This window comes from Lonchura striata, chromosome 5, assembly GCF_050655825.1.
Source record: "Lonchura striata isolate lonStrDom1 chromosome 5, ASM5065582v1, whole genome shotgun sequence".
In the NCBI taxonomy this organism is placed as follows: Eukaryota; Metazoa; Chordata; class Aves; order Passeriformes; family Estrildidae; genus Lonchura; species Lonchura striata.
In genome coordinates this window covers 30,533,382-30,554,620 of record NC_140707.1, presented here as the reverse complement: position 1 = coordinate 30,554,620, position 21,239 = coordinate 30,533,382, and the positions used below count along the sequence as shown (strand labels likewise).

At 41.1% G+C, this 21,239-nt stretch overlaps 2 protein-coding genes across 6 annotated transcripts in view; both read left to right on the top strand.

Moving 5' to 3' along the window:
- The window catches only part of PAMR1 (peptidase domain containing associated with muscle regeneration 1), a 54,735-nt gene extending 40,757 nt beyond the window's left edge, over nucleotides 1-13,978 (top strand). The window contains exons 7-12 of one of the 2 annotated variants that reach the window (XM_021555126.3): nucleotides 3,449-3,619; nucleotides 6,148-6,360; nucleotides 7,913-7,979; nucleotides 10,092-10,324; nucleotides 11,679-11,974; nucleotides 12,931-13,978. In XM_021555126.3, coding sequence (XP_021410801.1) covers nucleotides 3,449-3,619; nucleotides 6,148-6,360; nucleotides 7,913-7,979; nucleotides 10,092-10,324; nucleotides 11,679-11,974; nucleotides 12,931-13,467 — 1,517 coding nt within the window. In that variant the 3' untranslated portion in view covers nucleotides 13,468-13,978. The remainder of the gene's footprint in view (nucleotides 1-3,448; nucleotides 3,620-6,147; nucleotides 6,361-7,912; nucleotides 7,980-10,091; nucleotides 10,325-11,678; nucleotides 11,975-12,930) is intronic. The other variant, XM_077784233.2, reaches the window with a different exon arrangement.
- Nucleotides 13,979-16,915: 2,937 nt separating this feature from the next.
- Nucleotides 16,916-21,239, top strand: part of SLC1A2 (solute carrier family 1 member 2) — an 88,528-nt gene continuing 84,204 nt past the window's right edge. Inside the window, exon 1 of one of the 4 annotated variants that reach the window (XM_077784234.2) lies at nucleotides 16,916-17,160. Coding sequence is in view for 1 of the 4 variants with exons in the window: in XM_021555181.4 (XP_021410856.1) it covers nucleotides 18,417-18,433 (17 nt within the window). In the remaining 3 variants the exon portion in view is untranslated. Of the gene's footprint in view, nucleotides 17,161-17,959; nucleotides 18,434-21,239 lie in introns of those variants that run through there. The other 3 variants (XM_085580193.1, XR_013340184.2, XM_021555181.4) reach the window with 3 other exon arrangements.

The window sequence follows — 21,239 nt, the reverse complement described above, 5'->3', positions numbered from 1 at the left end:
AGCTGGGATAGGGGTGGCTGGAGGTGAGTGAGAGCTGTGAGGGGCACCCAGCCCTCTCTGCTGGACCATGCACAGAAGGAGGACTAATATTCAGTAGATGGCAGGATAAAGTCCATCCTGCCTAAGTAAGGGAATCTCAAAATCATATCAAATACCCTGAAGAGAAGTGGGTCAGATCATGTGGTTGGATTTTATGACTAATGTGTATCCAGAGGGCAGAGCTAGGTATGAATGACATTTACAAAATGTTCTTTTACTTTCTTTTTGACTTCTGAGAAATGTCTGTTGGAGAGTTGGATTTAGTTGTACACCAGGAGAGAATGTTGAAAGACTTCAATAAAATATCTCAAACAAAGAAGGCTACCTGAAAATTCAATGCAATACACTGCCCATTCTGAAAAATGTAAGAACCAGTCAAATTCACTCTTGATGGGAAGCTATCCACAAAAAAATAAGATAGACTGGGATGAAACACATAGGGGCTAGGATTCCCTTCATAATAACTCTTCAAAACTCCATTGCCTGAAGTGTTCACAAGTAAAGGGAAAAGGTGCAAAAAGGCAAAAAGGCTCTGGGAAACACATTAGGTGAAAGGGATAAAATGCAAGTCAAACAGAAGAAGAAAAAGCCTATGGAGTTCAAACCAAAGCAGTAAAAGCAGGTACTGGAGTAACTCTACGAGATTTTCAGACTAGATAATATCACTGAAAACAGAGAGCTCAGCTGTGGGACTGAGATGCATGGAACATCTTAAGATTCAAAACCACATTTAATTTGTAGAGTGAAAGAATGAGCTTACAAAATGATCCATAGTAAAGAGATTAATGGAGTGGCTCTGTCTCCAGTGGCAAATTCATCCCTGTGTTACAAAAGAACAACCAGTAGCTAGAGGCATGGGTAACAAAATAGACACATCTATTAATAATGCTAAGGTGTTTTGCCATCAGATAAACCCTACAGTGGCTCTGTGACACAAGTGGGTATGAGCTAATGCCTGTAATATCCCTGTGATGAAAGAGGTGCTCTCATTTGTCACATACAGCATATGAAGCAACCTATTTATGATCACATTTCTTTAGCTATGATTAGATCTCATGACCTTCTACCTCCATGTCCTCTGCTCTAGGCCATAGTTCAGTATTAAATGAATCTGTGTATGAAATACTGAATTTACATCATAAACAAAACAGAATTTTTCCAGCTGGCTCCCGGGGCACAGGGAATCTAAAAAAAGTCTGGCAACAAACAAATCAAAAGGATGAGAAACTAAATCTCTTCAGCACTTAGGGAGTGAAGAAGAACAGATACTTGTAGTTAGTAAGCAAGTGTAGCTTGGTGACATTTTTTCCAGGATGGACTTAGAACACAAAAGCACCAAAACATTTGTTCTGCAGAGCTAACTGGACCATAAGCAAAACATAAAACCTGTATTTATGACAAAAAGTAGAAGTCTGAGAGGTGCACAGATGGTTGGTCTGCTTTTCTCATTTGACAAGCTGAGTGTGATTTTACATTGAAAGAGAGAAACAAATGTAGGAAAATGGATTGCTACTCAGAGAAAGATATGGAGAGAGTGACTGGGAATACAGAGATCATAAGTGGGAAGATGAGAGTTCTGGGAATTTAAAACACCTTGAACACCTATGTTCCCATTATTTATGTTTCATTTCATTATGTATACACATATCCACCTATGTATATATATATATGTGTGTCTATATTTCACATGAGAAACATCAAGGGCTAGGAATTAATTTTTAAAATTTTTTTCTCATTATTATTTTGCTAATGATGACATTAATGAAGAATACTTGAAGCCAAGAGGAAATGCTGACCTCACCTAACTGGGTGTGATTTGATTAGGAGCATAATAGTCCAGGCCCCACTCTAATGCTTAATTGTTAGACAGTTTTTCTTACCAAGACCTTTGCTCAATAGTGCACAAATGAGTCTTCCAACTCATTGTTTGGTGTTTTCTTTATGTGAATCATTGGATGGTCAACAATCCATAGAAATGGATGTTTTTATGTGTGCTCTGTGTAAGGATTACATAGCAGAGGACTTAGAAAAGTTTTTCTCCGAAAGTTTTAAGCATAAAAATTTGGCTGCAGGTTAGCAAGCAACTGGCTATGAGGCAAAACAGAAAAGTCAATTTCTAGAAGCATAAAGTAAGGATGATCTCTTTAGCATCTATCTATTGTCAGCAGAATACCACAGGTGACAGGTGAAAAATCCATATGCGTATCTTTGTCTTGCACCGTATCCTCTCCCATGCAGTTTAAATGGCCCAGGCAAAGCCAAAGAGATGGGTAACTGTGCAGATAATAAACCATGTGTTTTGTACATTACCTACAAAAATACACATGTAATTTCTACATACAGGAAACTGGACTTAAAAAGTGACTTGGAGAAGGTTAATAAGGCATGGACCTTCTCTGCCTCTCATAATGAAGCAAGTACAGCATGAAATAAAATTATCAGGTGGCATACTAGAAACATAACTAAAGAAGGCAGTGCACTTTTTGCACTTAGTTTGTAGAACTCATTGTCACAGGATGCTGTGGACACCAAGTATGTGGTCAGGTTTAAAAAATACTAAGACAAATAAATGTTAAAAAAATGTCAGCAGGGTATGTTATACCAAAAATACCATTGTAGTTCAGGTAGTCCTTGAGCTTCAGACCTTTGAATGCTGACAGATTACGTCAGGAAAGTATTCTACATGCTTGTTCTGATTTTATAGTTCTTTCTTCAAATCTACTGTTTGCCACAATTGGAAAGGTTTATGTGATGGGTGGACCTTAGCATGGTTGGCTTGATGCTATCAGATAAATTCTTGGTTTTGATAATTAATTTCATATTTACTACTTGCAGTAATTATATAGGACATTATCTGTACTTTCCCAATATCCTGTGGAAAGGGCAAAAATCCCAGTTTAGTAAAAATCAAGGTTCCTTTTAAATGTAATTATGTTAATGTTTGATTTACACAGATAATGATGCTTTATCATTTCTGAGGTGTTATCTGAAAATCTATAAAATGTAAAGAGGTGTTTGAAAGAAATTCAGTATAAGGCTTTTAAGGATCTAGATTTTTTTTTTTGACCACTCATGGTAGTTCATTCAAAACCCTTGTTAAGATGGAAAATATTTCAAGTACTAATATTCTAAGCAAGTGAGCCCTAATGATTCAAACTTATGCACATGATCATGTGACACTTCAGAGTAATCCTATTGAACCTTATGGATCCAGATAGGTTTTGAAAAGTGGGATGTGTGTGTAGAGCTGACATCTAAACAACTTTCTAAAGATCAACATATACTGGTCTTTTCATTTTGATCCTGTGTCCATTGTAATTGGTTTTTCTATGTTCTAAGTAAAGAATCATCCTAACACAGTCCTGTTTTTGTAATAAAGTGGATTTTTTTGAAATATCTGAACTGTCAGTGGTGATGTGTAGGACTCCAGGTGCTCCTGCTCATGGTATTGTGGAAGGAGATGACTTTAAATACGGGGCCCGGGTTTACTTCAAGTGCAACGCAGGTTACAGCTTAAAAGGCAGCCGTGTTGCCTACTGTCAGCTTGATGGGATTTGGTCAACACATCATCCTGAATGTGGTAAGGTCACTTTAAGTTTCAATTCTTATCAAATATTTTGGCCAATGTATTCCCATGAAACTAGACTATCTAAATCTTGCTTGAATTTGGTAGGTCTACGACATAACATGTCCTTTTGTCTTCCTGTCTTTAAGAAGGAGTAGGAATTCTTATTTTACTCTGCTGGAACCCCAGCCTGAAAGACTTTTTTATATAAAGGTCTGACTGAAACATCACTTTACTGAAAACTAATAACTTCAAAGTCTTTAGGCATGTATCCTTCTTACACATAGAGAGAAAACGTCTAGGACCAAAGCCAAGTGAGGGACATAGTACAACAATGAATAGTTACCTCGATTACTCTGTGTGTCTGACACTTTCTCTGCAGAAGCTTGGTGCAGTCTGTGGAGGTGAATAGAAGCTGTTCACCTGTAAAATTCCTTCTTGACATCTAAAGAGACTTTAAATTTCCTTTAGTTGATTTGCATTGCACAATTTCATTTTTGTATTCCAGAATAATTTGTTTCAATTGATAAAGTGTTTTATAAGTGTGTTATGCCGAACAATGTACATTTTGGGGGGAGTGTTGTACAACAGCTGTATATAAATTAATTTGAAAGAGCAAGCAGTAGGTATTCTTCTATGTAGAGAGAAGTCTCCAACTGCAGTAAATGTAATTTCAAGATCATGCCAAGTCCCTGCTGCATGATGGCCCTGGCTAGACATCTATAGAAAGAGCTGTCTCTAGACTTGGCAGTCACTGAAGTGCTAGGTCTCTCCTTCCCAGATGTTTTCTCTTTGTTTTTAATAAATCAAAAAGGTCATAACCCTGAACCTAAGGAAGAAGACAATTACTGTCAAAGTACTGAAATAAGAGAAGGCCTTAAGTGACTTATGTGGTTGAGCTTTGGGTATATTTGGAAACACATACTGTGGTGATCAGATGGTGCCTCCAGGCCAGCCATCAGTGCAGAGAGCCACTTGCAAATAAAGCATTATTCTGTAGGGGATTCTCTGTAGTCTTTAGTTGCTATCAAGTTATCAGTCACTTATGGTTCACAACTGAGAGAGCCTGTGAGGTACACAGAAGGAAAATGGAGCCAAATGAAAAGGAGACAGGGATCTGCTTTTCCCTCTTGTGGAGAGGAAGTTCAGAAATCCTTGTTTACTGAATATAGCTTGTGGAAAAATATTTAACTACATATATAGTCTTAAGCATATGCTAAAATCCAATGCTTGTAAAGAAAACACTAAAATATACTTGTTCAACTTGGTTGAAATACTATACTCACTGTTAAAAGCACGTGCTCTTCGTTGAAGTGACATTGTTATGGCTGGCTGTGTGTTCACACGCTTTGCTGAGCTGGGCTTTGTCTGGTGGCACGAGGTATGACTTTGTGACAGGACAGGGCCATACCTCTGCACTGTAACTGTGCTGATTTCACAGCAATATAAATAAATGTCTGAGTGCTTTGTTACATGTCGGTGCTTTTGTGAATCGAGGTTCAGCAGGCAGCCAAGTCTGAAGCACTGATAAGAAGAGGTAATTTTGGGTCAATTGATATGTCCCAGACCTCTGGGCCGTCTGAGCAGCACCAACACCAGCTGTCTGAACTAGATGTGCACTGGTTATCATGCACTGAGACACCAGGCAGAGAAATTAAACAGAATTGCATGTTAGTGTTGTCCTGACAAGAAAACCAAGGTGAAATCCAAAGAGAAAAAACCCACTACCTTGTCAGCTGCTAAATAGAAAGAGCAGAGAAGTTAAAAATAAAGGAAAAAAATCATCTTCTAGCATCACATAGTGAATACTGTCCTCTAGATTTAGGCCAAAAATCTAAGATTATTCAGAAAAAAACCAAAATAAACCCCAAAACAAAACAAGAATTAAAAGAAGTGGAAAATACTGGGAAGGAGGAACCAAAAGCAGTTTTATAGGGAGAATATAGCATGAGTAAGCTTTTAATATTAAATTTTTATTGTCAGTAAATACATACATATGTTCTCTTTCAATTCCTTTATTTCCCTGGATTATTGAGATATCTCTCTTAGTGCTAAGAAAACAACATGCAACCAAACATAAAAGCAAAATTAAGTAGTCTAGTTTTATTATTCAAGTGCAGTGAAGTATTGAAAATACAGAAAAGGGAAAAGAATGCCAAGGGCCTGTTTCCTGCAAATAGTTTAAGTGCAGCCTTTCATGCTATTGAAGAAGCCTTGTTAATATTAATGGCACATTAACATAACGGAAAGTCAAGGTTCTTTTTCAGGATTGTCAGCTGAGGTTTTAACAATTTTAGAATCTTATTTTAGAAGCTTTCAGTGAGACTGAAGTGTGTATTATAAACAGACATCTCTATATTATAATTTCTTCTTTAATATTTGACATTTTCAAAGACAGGGATCCCAGATGGGTCTTGAAAAGACATCTTTAATAAAGTGCAGATTGTTTAGTAACATCTGAATAAAATGCCAAGCAACTTGGTGGGTGAAAATAATGTAGTGAACCTGATAAAATGGTTGCTATCTTTTTCCCCTATCATTAGTTCTAGAAGAAAAAAACTGCTCAGATCCTGGTGGCCCACTCAATGGCTACAGAAGAGTAGTAGAAGACACTGGGCTCTTGAATGGACGCTATGCAAAAATTGGCACAGTCATTGCTTTCTTTTGTAACAACTCGTATGTTCTTAGTGGCAATGAACAAAGGACCTGCCAAGACGATGGAGAATGGTCAGGGAAGCAACCAATCTGCATAAAAGGTAGTTTACAAACTTTTTTACCACAACTCACACAAGCTGCTATGGTTTTACTGGATTTTGTTTAATATTATTTGCACTTAACAAATGATCATATTTGCTAAGAGTAAGCTGTCTGGCTGATAACTGATACTGAGTTTTGTAGCTTGCCAGCTCTGCTGGCTGCTATACTCAGACAGAGTCCAGAAGATTCCATCTTTAAGCAGAAAAAGGAATGTTCCCTAGAACCCTTATTATCCTTGTTCTAGGACTAAGCCTGAGTAAAATCAAAATCAAAGAAGATTAAGAGGGAATTGAAATAGAATGAAATAATTGTCTCATGAGACAGCTAACAATCTGTTGCTGTCAGAGGGAATAACTGTCCTTTCACAATCATTTTAAAACAATGGGACCAGTCATGAATGCAAAAGGCAGAGCCTGTACATAGCAGCCTTGAAGATATTATTAAATTATATGCATTCATCCAAACACTGAATCACACCTTTAAATCCTATGCTCTTGATCTCAATCTATTCTACTGAGTGTGTATAGAACCCTGAGTGAATGAATGAATGAATGAATGAATGAATGAATGAACGAATTAATTTGGGCTGAGGAACTGCTAAATTCATTTTATGAATGTAATTTCTTGACATATGGATTTTTTAAAAACTGAAATGATGATAAGGAAATATGTCTGTCCCCTGGGCAAATTGCTTTATTCTGTTGTTTTAGATGAAAATAATCTCTCCCTGAAGCGTATAGTCATCTGGGAAAGCATCTTTATGGATTTTTACTGTGATATTGATATAATGGTTAACATATATATCAATCACAAAGAACTAGATATTCTTAAATTACACAGAGAACAAGTGCTCAGGCATATAGATAAAATCCGTCCTGCAAGATTCCTTTCTGCCACTCTGGGCAGCAGGAAGGAGACCCTGGCAGAGTTATTTGAACTTGAATATTTTATCCTAATCTTAAAGTAAGTAAACTGAATATGCAACACTAGAAATCTTAGATCTCTTTTCTGTTATTTTACACATATTCAGGTAACTCTGAAGTCTTCCTTTGAATCAGAGCCTCCAATTCCTTCCATAAGTGTACAAACAGACTGAGAAGTCCATAATATCCTGCAGCCTTTCTCTGTGTGCCAAGTCGCTGGGATTAGCTATGTGGGCTACACAGATGGAAATGAAATATTTTTATACATAATTCTGTTACTGGAAGAGTTTGCTCTGATACAAAACCATCATCCGTAGTGGTGCAAGTGAGGCATTCAGACACACTGAATGGTGGAAAAATCTTCTTCCATGCCTGAAAGTGCCAGTGCAGAGCAGTTCAGTAGCTTCCACTGTTGTAAATGGGATACATCTTGTGAACTGTGAAGAAGTATTTTCCCAAGGCTTTAGGTTTTAGGATCAATCTTTATTTTAATGCAAATAACTTAACTGCCTCTTTTCTTAATCCAGTCCACTACAGTTAGTAAGAGGAAAGGTTGGAAATGTGTATGAACCACACCACTTGAGCTGTGAATGTGAAAAAGTACTGTGCAACATTATATTTTTTCTAGCCTGCAGAGAGCCAAAGATCTCTGACCTGGTGAGACAGAAAGTGCTTCCAATGCAGGTTCAGTCAAGGTGAGAATGCAATATCTCAACTATAGTTTAAAGAAATAAATGTGATTGCTTTCCCCCTCCTCTCCTTTTCACTCCATGTGTTTAGCCTGCCTGAGCAGTGATTCGTACAAATCCACTGATAATTGAGCAATGAGAGCTGTTGGGAGGGGAAGTCTGATTAAGCACAGGTTGCCAGTTGCTGGAAGCAGCCAGGAAGAAATACACAGAGACAGACAAACTACAGGATGATGCTGGAATTCTGCTTGCAAGCTTGTGCCAGACTATGAGAACAGTCTGAGAACAGTTCCCTGGGGCTAATGATGTGTTAAAATATGAACATGTGCCATCTTAGTGCACAGGGAGAGCACAAGGAGAGAGGAGGGTATGGCAATGCAACCTGTTTCCAGTAAGTTTCACCATCCAAAGCAATATAGCACAATTTATATAGGCTGGACATGAGGGAGAGGAGCAAGTATAGTAGGAGGGGAGGAAGGAATGAAAGATTAGACCCTTCCTGGACTTACCCTTCTGATGATTTCTTGAAATAAACTCCATCAGAATTCGATATGTTGCAATGTTCTGGTTCATTTAGTCCAAGTAGTAATTTCTCATTTCAGGGTTATTTCTGAAGTACATGACTAATTTAATTTTCAATTCAGTGCAAGAACTGTCCTCATCTTTGATCTTAAGAACAGTCATATTAGGTCAGAATAAAGGTCCAGCTCAAGTCATATCCAATCTCTGGCTTCCCAGTCACTCTACTTCCCCATCACTCTGCCATTCTCCAGGTCTGTGATGTGTGATTGTATAGATGGCCCTGAGAAGCTGACATGAGGCTTCAGTAGCCATTAGGGGACTTTTCTTGCTTAAATTTTTCTATTAACTTTTGAATACAGGTCTTTTATGTTTCAAATATGAAGACCAGTTGTATTGAGAGAACATACATGCCCTCCCATCCAGAAGATGCCATGAGATGATGGCATCTCATGTTTGTAGACTGCTTTTAATCCCTTTAAGTAGAATGACCATTTACTAGGTCAATAGTGAGGTAAAGTCTAGATTATGCAATATTGCATGTCACCTGTGAGTTTGGAATGGTACCCTGGCAGACTAAGCATGACCGCAGCAGCTCTCATCCTTCTTCCAAAATACAAGAGATTTGCCATTGCTCTTGTTCTTTGTAACTCTACTTTCCTGTTATATATTGCCTCACAGATTGGATATGATGGAGGTGTCTGTGTCTCACTGTGATAAAAAATGAAATCACGTCATGAGGAAAAAAAAAAAAGCCTTTTCTAGATGTAGGCAGTACCAAACATTTCCAGGGAAACTGATTTCCTGCTTAATTTTTCAGGCTTAAGAAAGGGTTTTTTTTTTTTTTAGATATGAGTTTTTAAGCATTAAAGCAAGGGACACATTTTAAATTATAAAAATTTAGTATAACTGTAGTCAAGCTTATGGTCCATATCTATGCTGGTGCATATATTTATTTGTTAATTAAGTGCCCTGTTTCAGCTAATCAGTACAATTTCTAAGTAGAAGCTTGTCAGTTATGAAATTATGAAAACTCTGTGGTGAGGCAATTATCTCTGTTAATTGCTAAATCAAGCCATTTTAGCAACATCATTTAATCTGAATCAATTTCTAATACTGTCTATTAAAATATCCACTAGAGAAAAGACGTGCCTATCTCTACCCTCTACTGAGAATTAATGATGACAATGCCAAATTCAGGTATAATTTCTTTATTTAAAAAATGGTATCTCAGTCCTTTTGTGAATACAAAAAACTTCCACATTCAGAGGCAGTTGATTTCAATTGAGAAACTGTAAAATGAAAAAAGAGACACAAATAGGATATGTATAAACATATGTGTAATTATATATGTGTGGATATGTGTAAATAAAATAGCTAGGATGTAAATGGATGGGAAGTATTGCTAAACTAAATTGATGGGATGTGTTATAGCTGTGATGTATTTCTAAACTATGCTGGAATTATGTTTTTTCTTTATTCTTTCACGAGCAAACTTCATGTGATTTTAAGTGACACTTAACACAACTGGTGATAAAGTTATGGTAATGATTACTTTTATAATATTGTAATTATTGTGTTCTTTGTGCCTTGAAACAGAGAAACACCTTTGCATCAACTTTACTCTTCTGCATTCAGCAAGCAAAAGCTTCAAATCTATCCAACCAAGAAGCCAGCACTGCCATTTGGAGAATTGCCCCCAGGGTACCAGCACTTGCACACTCAGCTCCAGTATGAGTGTGTTTCTCCCTTCTACCGCCGCCTGGGCAGCAGCAGGAGGACTTGCCTGAAGACAGGAAAATGGAGTGGGAGAGCCCCTGTGTGTATTCCAAGTGAGTCTCCAAGGGGAAAAAAATGTGCATATCTCTTGGGTGAATGAGGGAACAGGATGTGTATTCATGTTAGATATTTAGGGAGTCACAGCAGTGTAGGCTGTCTATACTTCCAGCTGGGAGAAGGAAGCAATAAAGCTTGAAGGATATATGTGTCTTTTTATCCACCACTGGAACTTGATGGTAAAGTGATTGGGCTTTCAGCACTGTAATTTGCCATTAATTTTTCTACTCTCTTATTGAACAAGATGTATAGTAAGTCTTTCTCCTGATTTGAAATAGCTTTCTACTACCACTTCACGTTTTTCTATATTCTTTACTACAAATGGGATTTTTCTTTCATTTGTATACTTTGGCACACGGCTGACAAAACCATCAAAGTTTAAGCAATAAAAGGGAGAGTCTGCAATTTTAAATAGGCTCTTCCTTTAATAAACCCTGCTAAGGAAGGGTTCATATTGCAAACTCTAAGTCTAAATAAAATATAATCTGAAGGTAGTGTACAAAGTAAGTTAGGGTAAGAATGTCACAATATTTGGTAAACTCCACTACTGACATCAAGCAAACTGTGAAAAGTAGAGTTTAACAACAAACAAATTTTTATTGTTCTTGTTTGTGGTTTTACTTTGAGATCATAAAATGTATTTTGAAAAGGATTGCATTCAGTATGGACATGCACACACTACCAGGAAGAAAAAGTCTCCTAAGGGAGACTAAAAAATGCAATAAAGCAATGTAACTCTTTCAACAGAAGTTAAACCTTTCATGATATAGGAGATTTTACCCCAGGTCCAAGCATGGATAGCATATTCCTACAACAAGGCAGAGCTTTTTCTTTTCCCCAGGATGACTGTTGATTTAGATGCATTTGCTTCAACATTCTTATCACAAGGCACGTCTATGAATGAGCTGACCTGTGCAAAGATTTGTGCCAAGAGAGGCCCCAAAAATACATTGTGACTGCTTAGGGTGAATTCTAGTCCACTGATGACTTTATAGCATTTTATGATAAACAAGAACCAGGGGTGTTCTTTCTATTTCTTTCTGCAATCATCTCATAATAGAGCAACTCAATAAAATTGTTGTGAAAATTCACTGCTCAAGTGCTAAATCCAAATTCCTACTTTACCCAGGAATTCAGATAACAATGGAAAACTTGAGTATTTTTTTAAAAGCTATATCAAATACCCCTATAATTTTGCAGATTAGAGACAGAGGCTAATTAGACAACTGTACTTCATATTCATCACTGCAGTTTAGTTTCTTTTGGCACATTCTAAGAAGGAATCAAGAGTAATACTCAGATTCTTTTGGGGAGAAAGGATTACCTACTTTTTGCTACATGTTTCCTCAGTCTGTGGAAAAGCAGAAAACATCACTCTTAAGAAGGCAATGAGCTCCATGAGGTGGCCATGGCAAGCAGCCATCTATCGCACAGCCAGCGGGGTGAAGGAGAACAGCCTCCGGAAGGGCTCCTGGATCCTGATCTGCAGCGGGGCCCTGGTGAACGAGCGCACCGTGGTGGTGGCAGCCCACTGTGTCACTGACCTGGGCAAGACCATCGTGCTCAAGACAGCAGAGCTCAAGGTAGTTCTGGGCAAATTCTACAGAGATGATGACAGGGATGAAAAGACCATCCAGAACCTGAGGGTGAGTAAGCCCGACAGGAGTGAAAAATGATGAGCACAGGTAGATGCTGATCACATCTGTCTTGTATGGGGAGAAAAAGGTGACCCTTTGGGCAATGCACTCTCTTACACGTTGTTTGAAATGTATGTGTAGAGACTCAAGTGCTGTGGCATAAGAAGGGCACACACTGTAGTTTATTGAATTCCTCAAAGCTATCCAACTCATACATTCACCCCTAATTAAGAAAATAGTTCAGGTTCTGTGGGCCATAATGTCTTGAGTGATATTGCCAGTAAGAAAGTAGAAGAGATGCCAGCTACTGTCAAAATTGATTAGCATAATTTATGAGGGAAACACTTGTGCTCTAAATCCTGGTTTGATGCCATGAGCACATTTCACTTCTCAGCCCCAAGGCCACACAGCTCTAACTGAAAAGAAGTTTATATCTGACTCCAGCTCCAAAAATAGCACCTTGGGCTCACCAGAGTGATTTGCTTTTTTCAAGCAGAACTAGAAAAGCTGAAGTCAAAATGAAAAATACAGCAATTTTGGGTATATGTGTCTCTTTTTTGGGGGAAGTGTGGCATGTGTGTCTGATCTAACTAATGAAATTTATCCAAAATATCATAATTAACTTGATTCTTTCCCTCATGACCCCATTTTAGCTTCTTTCTCTAATCCCATAGTTTTCATTCTTTTCCTGTAAGAAAATATATTACTTTTTTAAAAACAGTATTTCCTCATAGGAATCCTATCTGTTCTTATAGCATTTCATTAAGGAAATGAGCAGTAAAGGTTTGGCCCCAATATTATGTAATGTACTGCATATTTCTCATTTGAATGAAAGAATACCATAGCTGGGGGTAGAGGAGAAGTAAGCAAGATAAACTAAAATGTATTTTAGTAGTTGGAAAGCGTGCTGCTGACCTGCCATTGATGTTAACCCTGCAATTCTTCCTACTCTGTTTCCTCTCCAGATTTCTGCCATCATAGTGCACCCCAATTATGATCCTATATTACTTGATTCTGATATAGCTGTCATAAAACTCTTGGACAAAGCCAGGATCAGCAGTCGTGTTCAACCCATTTGCTTGTCATCTTCTCATGACTTGACTTCATCCACAGAGGATTTAAAGATAATGGTTACTGGCTGGAAGGTATTGGCTGACATTAAAGATCTCGGATACAAGAATGACACAATCCGCATGGGAGTTGTTCAGATGGTGGATTCACTGTTGTGTGAGCAACAGTATGAGGATAATGGGATACAAGTCAGCATCACTGACAACATGTTCTGTGCCAAACAAGACCGCACAACTTTTTCTAATATTTGCCCTGCTGAGACTGGTGGGATTGCTGCCATAACTTTGCCAGGAAAAGCATCTCCTGAGCTAAGGTGGCACCTGATGGGATTAGTGAGCTGGGGTTACGATAAAACTTGCAGCCTAGAACTCTACAGTGGCTACACCAAAGCTCTTCCCTTCAAAGACTGGATTGAGAAGAACATGAAATAAAAATCTGAGTCTGGAAATGGCATTTTATAATATAATATCTCTCTCAGTCTCTGCTACTTCAGGCTTCTCATCCCAGTGATGAGACACATCTGGGATAAGGTTAAGGCAGGCAGCCTGGTAATTTGTCCTAGGATCAGATATTTCATCGGGCTACTTTTACTTAACCCATGTCAGAGGGTCTTAGTGCATGAGAAGTTTTGCCATATTTTTCTGTCTCCCCTGGTGGGAGGATGATGCTCTGCTCCTGAGTCTGACATGCAGAAACAGGACAGTAAATTCTGTCTGAAATTAATCTGTAGTGTGGAGCTCCCTGGAGAAATTGATGGTGAGCCTTTCCCAAAGATCTGTGTGACTGAGTGGATTAGGACTCTGGAAATAGTAGCCTGAATTCACTACAATGGATGAGCTTGTTGTGGTATGTGCTGTCTGTATTGCCATAGTACAATGTAATCTTCTTCCCTCCCAAGTACTTTACACATTTAAATAAACCATGGTTTGTTTTTTTAACCTACATACTCATGTCTGACATTATTTAGATCCATTTTTGCTTTATCTGTGTCACACTCTCAGAACTCTCTACAGCCGTTGTCTCTTTGCATGTCACTCTCACTTCAGGAGAGGACTCTTCAAGAACACTAAAAAGTAGAACCAGCACAAAATTCAAGGAGTATTTATATATATAAATAACAAGGGTTTTTCTTCTTAATACACCCAGTCCTGTTATTGTACACGAACCACTACAATGAAATGTACAGAGGAGTTCTCTTTCACCTTGTATTCTAAACAAATGAAAACATGAAAAATATTTTAAATACCTTTTTTCCAAGTGGGTTGTTTCATAGAATTCTGAAAACCTTAGGAAAATTTTGGTTCCCATTAGTCCCCATACATTTGTGGTAAAACTACTCCTCTGTAGCTCTTCAGGGTGAAGAATAATGTCTAAGTCTCACACTTAGCAGGCACTTTTCTTGAACTGAGGCGAACTGTTTGACATCAGAGGGTAAGATTCTCCCACTGGGCATGTTGTCCAGGGAGACACTTGGGTGTCCTCATGGTCCTTAGTCACTGCTCTTTCACTAAATCATCTCTATTCTCTATTTGGTCATGGCTAAAGACTAGGGATTAACCCTATAAAAGCTGGGGAGAAGAGACAGTAATTACTATCTTCCATCACTAATGCTTTCTTGGTAAGTCATATATGACACCCTGGACTTTTTAGGACCTTCAAATTATTACAGTGCCCAGAACAGCTTACAGCAGTAGTTGGATGTGAAGGCTGGGAACGATGGCTGGAATGATGAAAAGATTTAGTGCTCTTACCAAGAAGGATTCAGATCCTGAAGTTGTGTTCTGCCTATTGCATGGCTATGGCAACTTGAAGTTAGCAAATCTGATTTCAGTTCTGATTCTCTGCTGCTGTAAAACTTCATTACAAGTTTCTTAGCATTCAGTAGTTTCTACCCACTTTTGAATCTGAAAACTGCTGCTAAAAGGACAATTAGTATTGAACATCATTCCATGTAATTTATTTTGTATTTTCTTGGCAGAAATACTTGGTTATGCTTTTGCACTTTCCTTGTTTTCACTGGCAATAGGACCACATCATGTTGCTTAAATCAAAAAGTTTAAAGGCTACAATCAAAGTATATTGCTTCTCTTTATCTTGTCTGCCTTCTCCTGCCAGGAGATTATGCTTGGCTGACAAAGTGCATGGCAACAACAGCAACAAAAATCCTGAATTAAATGTGAAAAACATTATGTGTTTTATTCCTCTGCCGGGAGGAACACATGCCAATGAATGTGTGGTACTCCCCTGCTGACAGAATGGGTTAGAGTAAATTAGGTGTCAGTTTTGGAGAAGCACAAACTTGCAGAAAGTCAACATGTGTTTCTTCCTAACACCAATGACAAAGAATGAAATTAGAAAGTTCTTTCATGATTACATTAAATGAGTGTTTCTATACTCTAAATAATTATTGTATTATTTAATGGTAAATAGAAATTATAAAGACCTACAAACTGGTTGTCTTCTAAGTTAGGACACCATGACTGCACTGCTTTCCGTAGCATTATTGCTCTCCACTGCTACAACTGATAGAGACAAGGTTCTAAATGCTTTTTTCTCCCTTTAGGTTCTGTCCAGTCCAAACAGATCTGCAAAATTCTGGTTTAATTCCAGCCTTAGACCTCACTCTTCTCCTTTTACTAAAGATCAACCATATTTTAGTATTCACTGATCCTTTAACTGCTCCTCAGTGTTGAATCCCATCCCTATTTGGCTTCAAATCAGTTGAAAGTTTCTGGGCTTGGACAGCAGCAATATAGCTGTTCACTAGCTGTATATCACACAAAAGTACATTCTTGAAAATAAACTTGTAGGAATTCACGGAATTAAAATCTCAGGAGGTTGCTATAGCTGTGCATGCACAACACTATTCAAACTCTTCTTTTCACAGCCATGATGCTCTTCAAAGGAAGCAGAAGCAAGAAAATAGCCAGACACCTCTCAAACCCAGGATTCAGATTTTAGCACAGCCCTTTACCGGAGAAGGATGAGGTTGCAGCATTTGCTTCTATTTCTGGACCTCAGTCATGTTTGAATCCTAGATTCAAATTTGGCTATCTCTAAATGCCCACATAATGTTTTATTTCTCTGCTTGTATGACACAGGTATTCACATATACAAGTGAGCAGTCATATCAACATACCCAAGCACTTGCACAACGTCAAGTATTCCCAGAAATTACAAACCAGCTTGTCCATCCTTTCTGTCAGGCTTACCCACACTAGTTTCTTGTTTACAGACTGAAGAGAACTATGCATGAATTAGCATCTAATGCCAATAATGAGGAAAAATAGGGATAAATGTTTCAAAAAAAGCAATGTGTGACCTGAAATTGCTAGTATCTTTGATAGCTTGATTCTATTTTTAAGGTACAGAACTATTTCAAACATCTCTTTCTAAACAGGTGAGGATCTGTGCCATCTGTTGGAGAAGGGGTGTGAAATAGCACAACATGGATAGCAGCTCATTTTCCCTCCAAGGAAAAAGAGCTGTGCATTCTGGAAAGGCCATAAGGATATTGCTATGGAAAGAGCAGAGCAAAACACTCTCTGCATTCTTATTCCCTCCAACGAGTGTACGCTTTCCCTTTGTATGTTTCAGGGCTTCATTAAATTACTTCCAAAAACCAGGGTGCTCAGCTGAAAAATAGCACTGAAAGGAAATGGACATACTGAAATACAAGCTCATTTCAGGCAACCTCAGTTGCTCTCATAGAATTGCCCTTGTAAAATATTTCTGTTGAAAGCCTACGTTCATGGTAAGATTACAAGAAAAAAAATGTGTATTTGATTAGGACTGGGGATTGCGTGATAGGCTGCATCCTGCCATTTTTTAAGGGCAAGTAACTGGAATTGGCTCGGTGCAGGAAAAGCATCCTGGGGGAGTGGGAGTGGTGCGGAGGGTCAGGCAGGCTTTGCTCAGCTGTGCAATCCCTGCAACCCTTATCGTGTCAGGGGTTTTCCTCATGGCTGCTGGCTTTCTGTGCCACCTCCTCGGTGCAGAGGGAAGGAGCTGTGGCAGCAATGTTTGTTCCCTGTGAAACGGGACATCAGGTTGGTCAGACTTGGATGAAAAGACAGCACTGAGCTTGGCGGGCAGAGCTCCAGCTGGGAGAAACAGGAGCGAAGGTGTGTGGCAGCGTCTGGCCATGACACGAGCGTTCCGTGCCCCAGCACCTGAGTGCGGGTGCACAACAGGACAGGACTTTCCTGCCCTGCGCTGCGAAAGTGCCCTGGGCGACCCCCGGGCCCGGGCGGGGCGGGGCGGCGGCGGGCGGCGCAGGTAGGGGCGCGGGGCGGGCCCGGACGAGGCGCGGGAGAGGCCGCGGCCACGAGCGGGACGGCGGCCGCTCCCCGGGGCCGGGCCGGGCCGGGCCGGGCCTGCGGGGCCGCCGGCGGCAGGTGGGGCGCGGGCGCCGCGCCGCGCGCACCTGCCGGCAGGGGGCAGCGCCGCGCCGCGCGTCCCCGCGGGCCGGGCCCCGCTCCCGCGGCCCCTCGGTCCCGCCGGCCAGCCCCGGCCGTCCCGGGGCGACAGCGCGGCGGGGCAGGGCCGGCCGGGCCGGGCCTCCCGGCAGGCGGCTGCCGCCTCGGCGCGGCGGGGCAGGTGCCGCGGCCGCGGGGCGCAGCCCCTCGGCCGGGCTGTGGGACCCGCTCGGCGGGACACGTGCGGTGTGCGGCGGCAGCCGGACACCCCGAGCGGAGCCGTGTGTGTGTGTCAGTGTGTGTGTGTCAGTGTGTGGGGATCGCGCCTTCCCGCGGCTCCCGGCCGGCTCGCCGCAGTCCCGAGCCTGCCCCGGGAGGCGGTGGCGGTGGCGGCCGCGGCGAGCGGGGCAGGTCGCGGTCGGCGGCGCCCGGCCCTCCCCCTGCGAGGGGCTCGCCGCCCCCCCCGCTGCTGCCAAGGAGCTGGTGGGGGGGATTTATAGGAGTAACAACGGCTCGTGATGTCAGCCCGTGCCTAAAATAGAGAGGGATTGACTGCAAATCCACGGCTCGAGGGCTAAACCTCCCAATCCAGCCTCAGCCAGCGCCGCGCCGATGTGAAGTCGCCCCCCAGCTCTCGCACACAGCCGCGCAGACACGCACACGCTCCCCGCGGCGAGGGGAGGGCGCGGGGATCGCACCCAGGTGCCAGCGCCTCCTCGCCCCGCCGGCCACTGCTGCGCCGGCCCCGGGCACCGAGAGCCGGCTCTGGGACGGCGGGGTGGGGGAGAGCCGAGGAGCGGAGCTGCCGGATCCGAGCCCTGCCGAGCCCCCAGGATTACAAGGAATTGCGTGCTCCTTCCCAGACGTGAACGAGGGTTATACCAAAGAACCAACCTCCTTCGCGCCCTGCTGTCCAAATTAATCCCTTGGACCCTTGAGAAGACAGGGGTTTTTTCGGAGCCATGGCATCGACAGAAGGGTGAGGGGGACCATCTCTTGGGTGGGAGGAACGGGAGGATGGGGGAGATGCCCGGCATTGTTCTTTTGGTAACAGTTTCCTGTCATCTGCTTCATTGTTAATCCTTGCCCCTCGCCATTCCCTAACAGAATAATTAGGGAGCGAAAGGAAACGAGAAGCAGACGATCCACATATAGAAGAGAGCGAGGGAAAAAATTTCAAATATGAGCCACTGAAAAGGTCTTGGGTTTCCTTTCCATCACTTCTTTATTTAACCCCTGGAGGGCAGATCAAGCTTAAACCACCTGCCTAAAAGAAGAGTACAAGTGAATGATTCATGCAAAAGGGAGGAGGAAGCTTTTTCCTAAATATAATGGTAGTGTTAATAATAATAATAATGATTATTATTATTAATTTCAAAAATAATCGAAAACCTGTCCCCCCAGCCATCCCTTCAAAAGGCAACAAACAAATCCAACTTCTTGAGGAGTTGTGCAATTTTGCAGTTCTGTGCCAAATGCGTTAAAGTTCTAGCAAGAAAAATGCTGGGAAGGGCAAAGGGTTCTACAAGAGGCTTTAGAGAAAAGCAAACACAGTTCAGCTCTGCTAGTGTCCCCTGGAAGGAAACTGTTGTCTCTACCCATGCCAGGATTGCAGGAGTCGCTCATTTCATTGCTCTCTGATGAGACAGGGGGCTTGTTCAGTTTACAGACTTGCTGGTTGTAGGAAAGAAAAGATTTCATTGATCTCTGCTTGCCCTCTTATAACACTATTAGACTGTGTTTAGTGTGAGCCTCCCCTTTATCCCTGGATGTTGTCATGTTGTATCAGCATGATCTGCTCAAGATAGGACTCTCTAAGGACAGAGTGCAAAAGGAAGCTCTGTTTATATTGCCTTTGTGTCTCTCAGGCTAAAAGACTTGCTGAGCTGATTTAAATAACCCAACACATGTCTGGGAGGGTGTGCACACAAGTGTCCCATTACCTGGTCAGAAGAAGAAACTGGCTGTCCATGCAGCGGCCTCCTAGCACTTGGCTTGAGGGGAATGGGAGGTTAGAAAGTATTGGTTTGCATTGCTTTGAAAAAAGGACAATCCCCCAGTCTAAAAGAGGGCAAATACGTGACTCACTTTGACTTTTCACAGGACTGTCAGAGAAGTCATTAATTTATCATTTGTTATTGCCTTACCTTTGCAGGGAATTTCTGCACTGAATTTGTACATTTTTGTTTTGGTGGCAGTGCAGCACTTTAATCTGCCCTATGTAGCATTTCCTCTATTTAACTAGATACTGTCAACAAATGATCAGAGCCATGAGGAAGAAACTCAGAGGCGGAAAGACCAGCCTAAGGTTGCAGCTCTTTCCCTTCTGTATCCTTGGACTACCCCAACTATCACACTCTTCTGGATGTTGCAGTCATCTACTACTTGTATTCCCACATGAGGTGGCTGTAGAGGTCTGTGCTTGTTTTGGGCCAGAGGTGGAAAAAATAAGAGGTGGCTGTGTTAGAGAGATCTGTCACCTTTCGATGAAAGGAGATTTTAAATGTGTGTAGAAAGAGAGGTGCTTTTAAAAGAATTTGACTGAAAAGGCAGGCTACAAAAGATCAGAGTGCTGAAACCAGAAAGGCTTCAGTAGATGCATGCTTTTGTTTTTCTTATGGAAAAGAGCTAAATTGTCAGGGTGAGAAAAGAAACAAAAAGTTTAGGTCTTGTTTTCAAACCTTGTAGGAAATTTACCTAGACTAAGGCAAACTGAAATTGTTGTTTGGTATGATTCAGTTAGCGGTCTGTGACAGCTGAAGGAGGTGCGGAAAAAGAAGTTGAGTGGGAAGCATTTCAATTGTCAATCCATGTTTACCAGTAAGAACCTCTTCCAGAACTGAATTCTCATCTTTCTCTTCCCTCAAGTGAAAAGCTGAGCGTAGAGATTAGCTTTCACTTTGGCATAAAGGTCAGCAAACTGAGGCACCAAAAGGATCATCAGGGAAAGTGAATATTGACTGGACCTTGTTCAAGAAATGCTTTCCACCAGCACTGGCACAATGTGAGAATGGTGCAGAAACACTGCTCTGCTTGCAGCAATGGGCACCATCACAGGCGCACGCAGGCACATGGAAAAGGACCTGCTGGAGGTGGGAACAAAGGGATACACTCCGTATTTACATCTAGTCACTCTTGGGATGTTCAGCTAGATATGTTAGTTGAGATCAGAAGTATATAAAAGTTTTATTTTGTGGTGTTAAAACTGCTCCAACTACCATAATTTTTGTAGTGACCTATTGCTCTTCTAATAGGGAAGCTTATGTAAAAGCTTCAAAGTGAGGAAGTCAGGTGTGTGACAGGATGTTTAATGAACAACAAAAGGCGCTGATACATATATAGAGGAAGGTGAATCTGTGCTCCATTGTTAAGAGTTAGTTATCACTTGCAAACAGGATTTGGTAGGAAAGATTTCCTTGTCTGTGCCTTTTCAGCCATTCCTTCCTTTTTATTTTCAATATCTTACTTGGTTAAGGTTATCCATGTATGAAAATTTGCTGCACAAATCTTTCTGTTCCAAGAGGATGGTCAGCAATGGGAAACTTCAATTGGAAGAAAATGAGAAAGGAAATGTTCAAAAACATGGCAAAAACCAGACCCATGTGCTCTCCGGGTCTACCTTATTAGTTCCAGCTAGTGGGGTTTTGGTTTACGCTGTCTGTATATTGAGGGTTTAGTCTTTCTTTCACAAAATCTCCTGGTCAGATCTTATTACTAAGATGGATTTTTGGTACTTAGCTGGTGCTGAAACTGGAAAATATCCCGTTCGAGGAAGGGCTAGCACC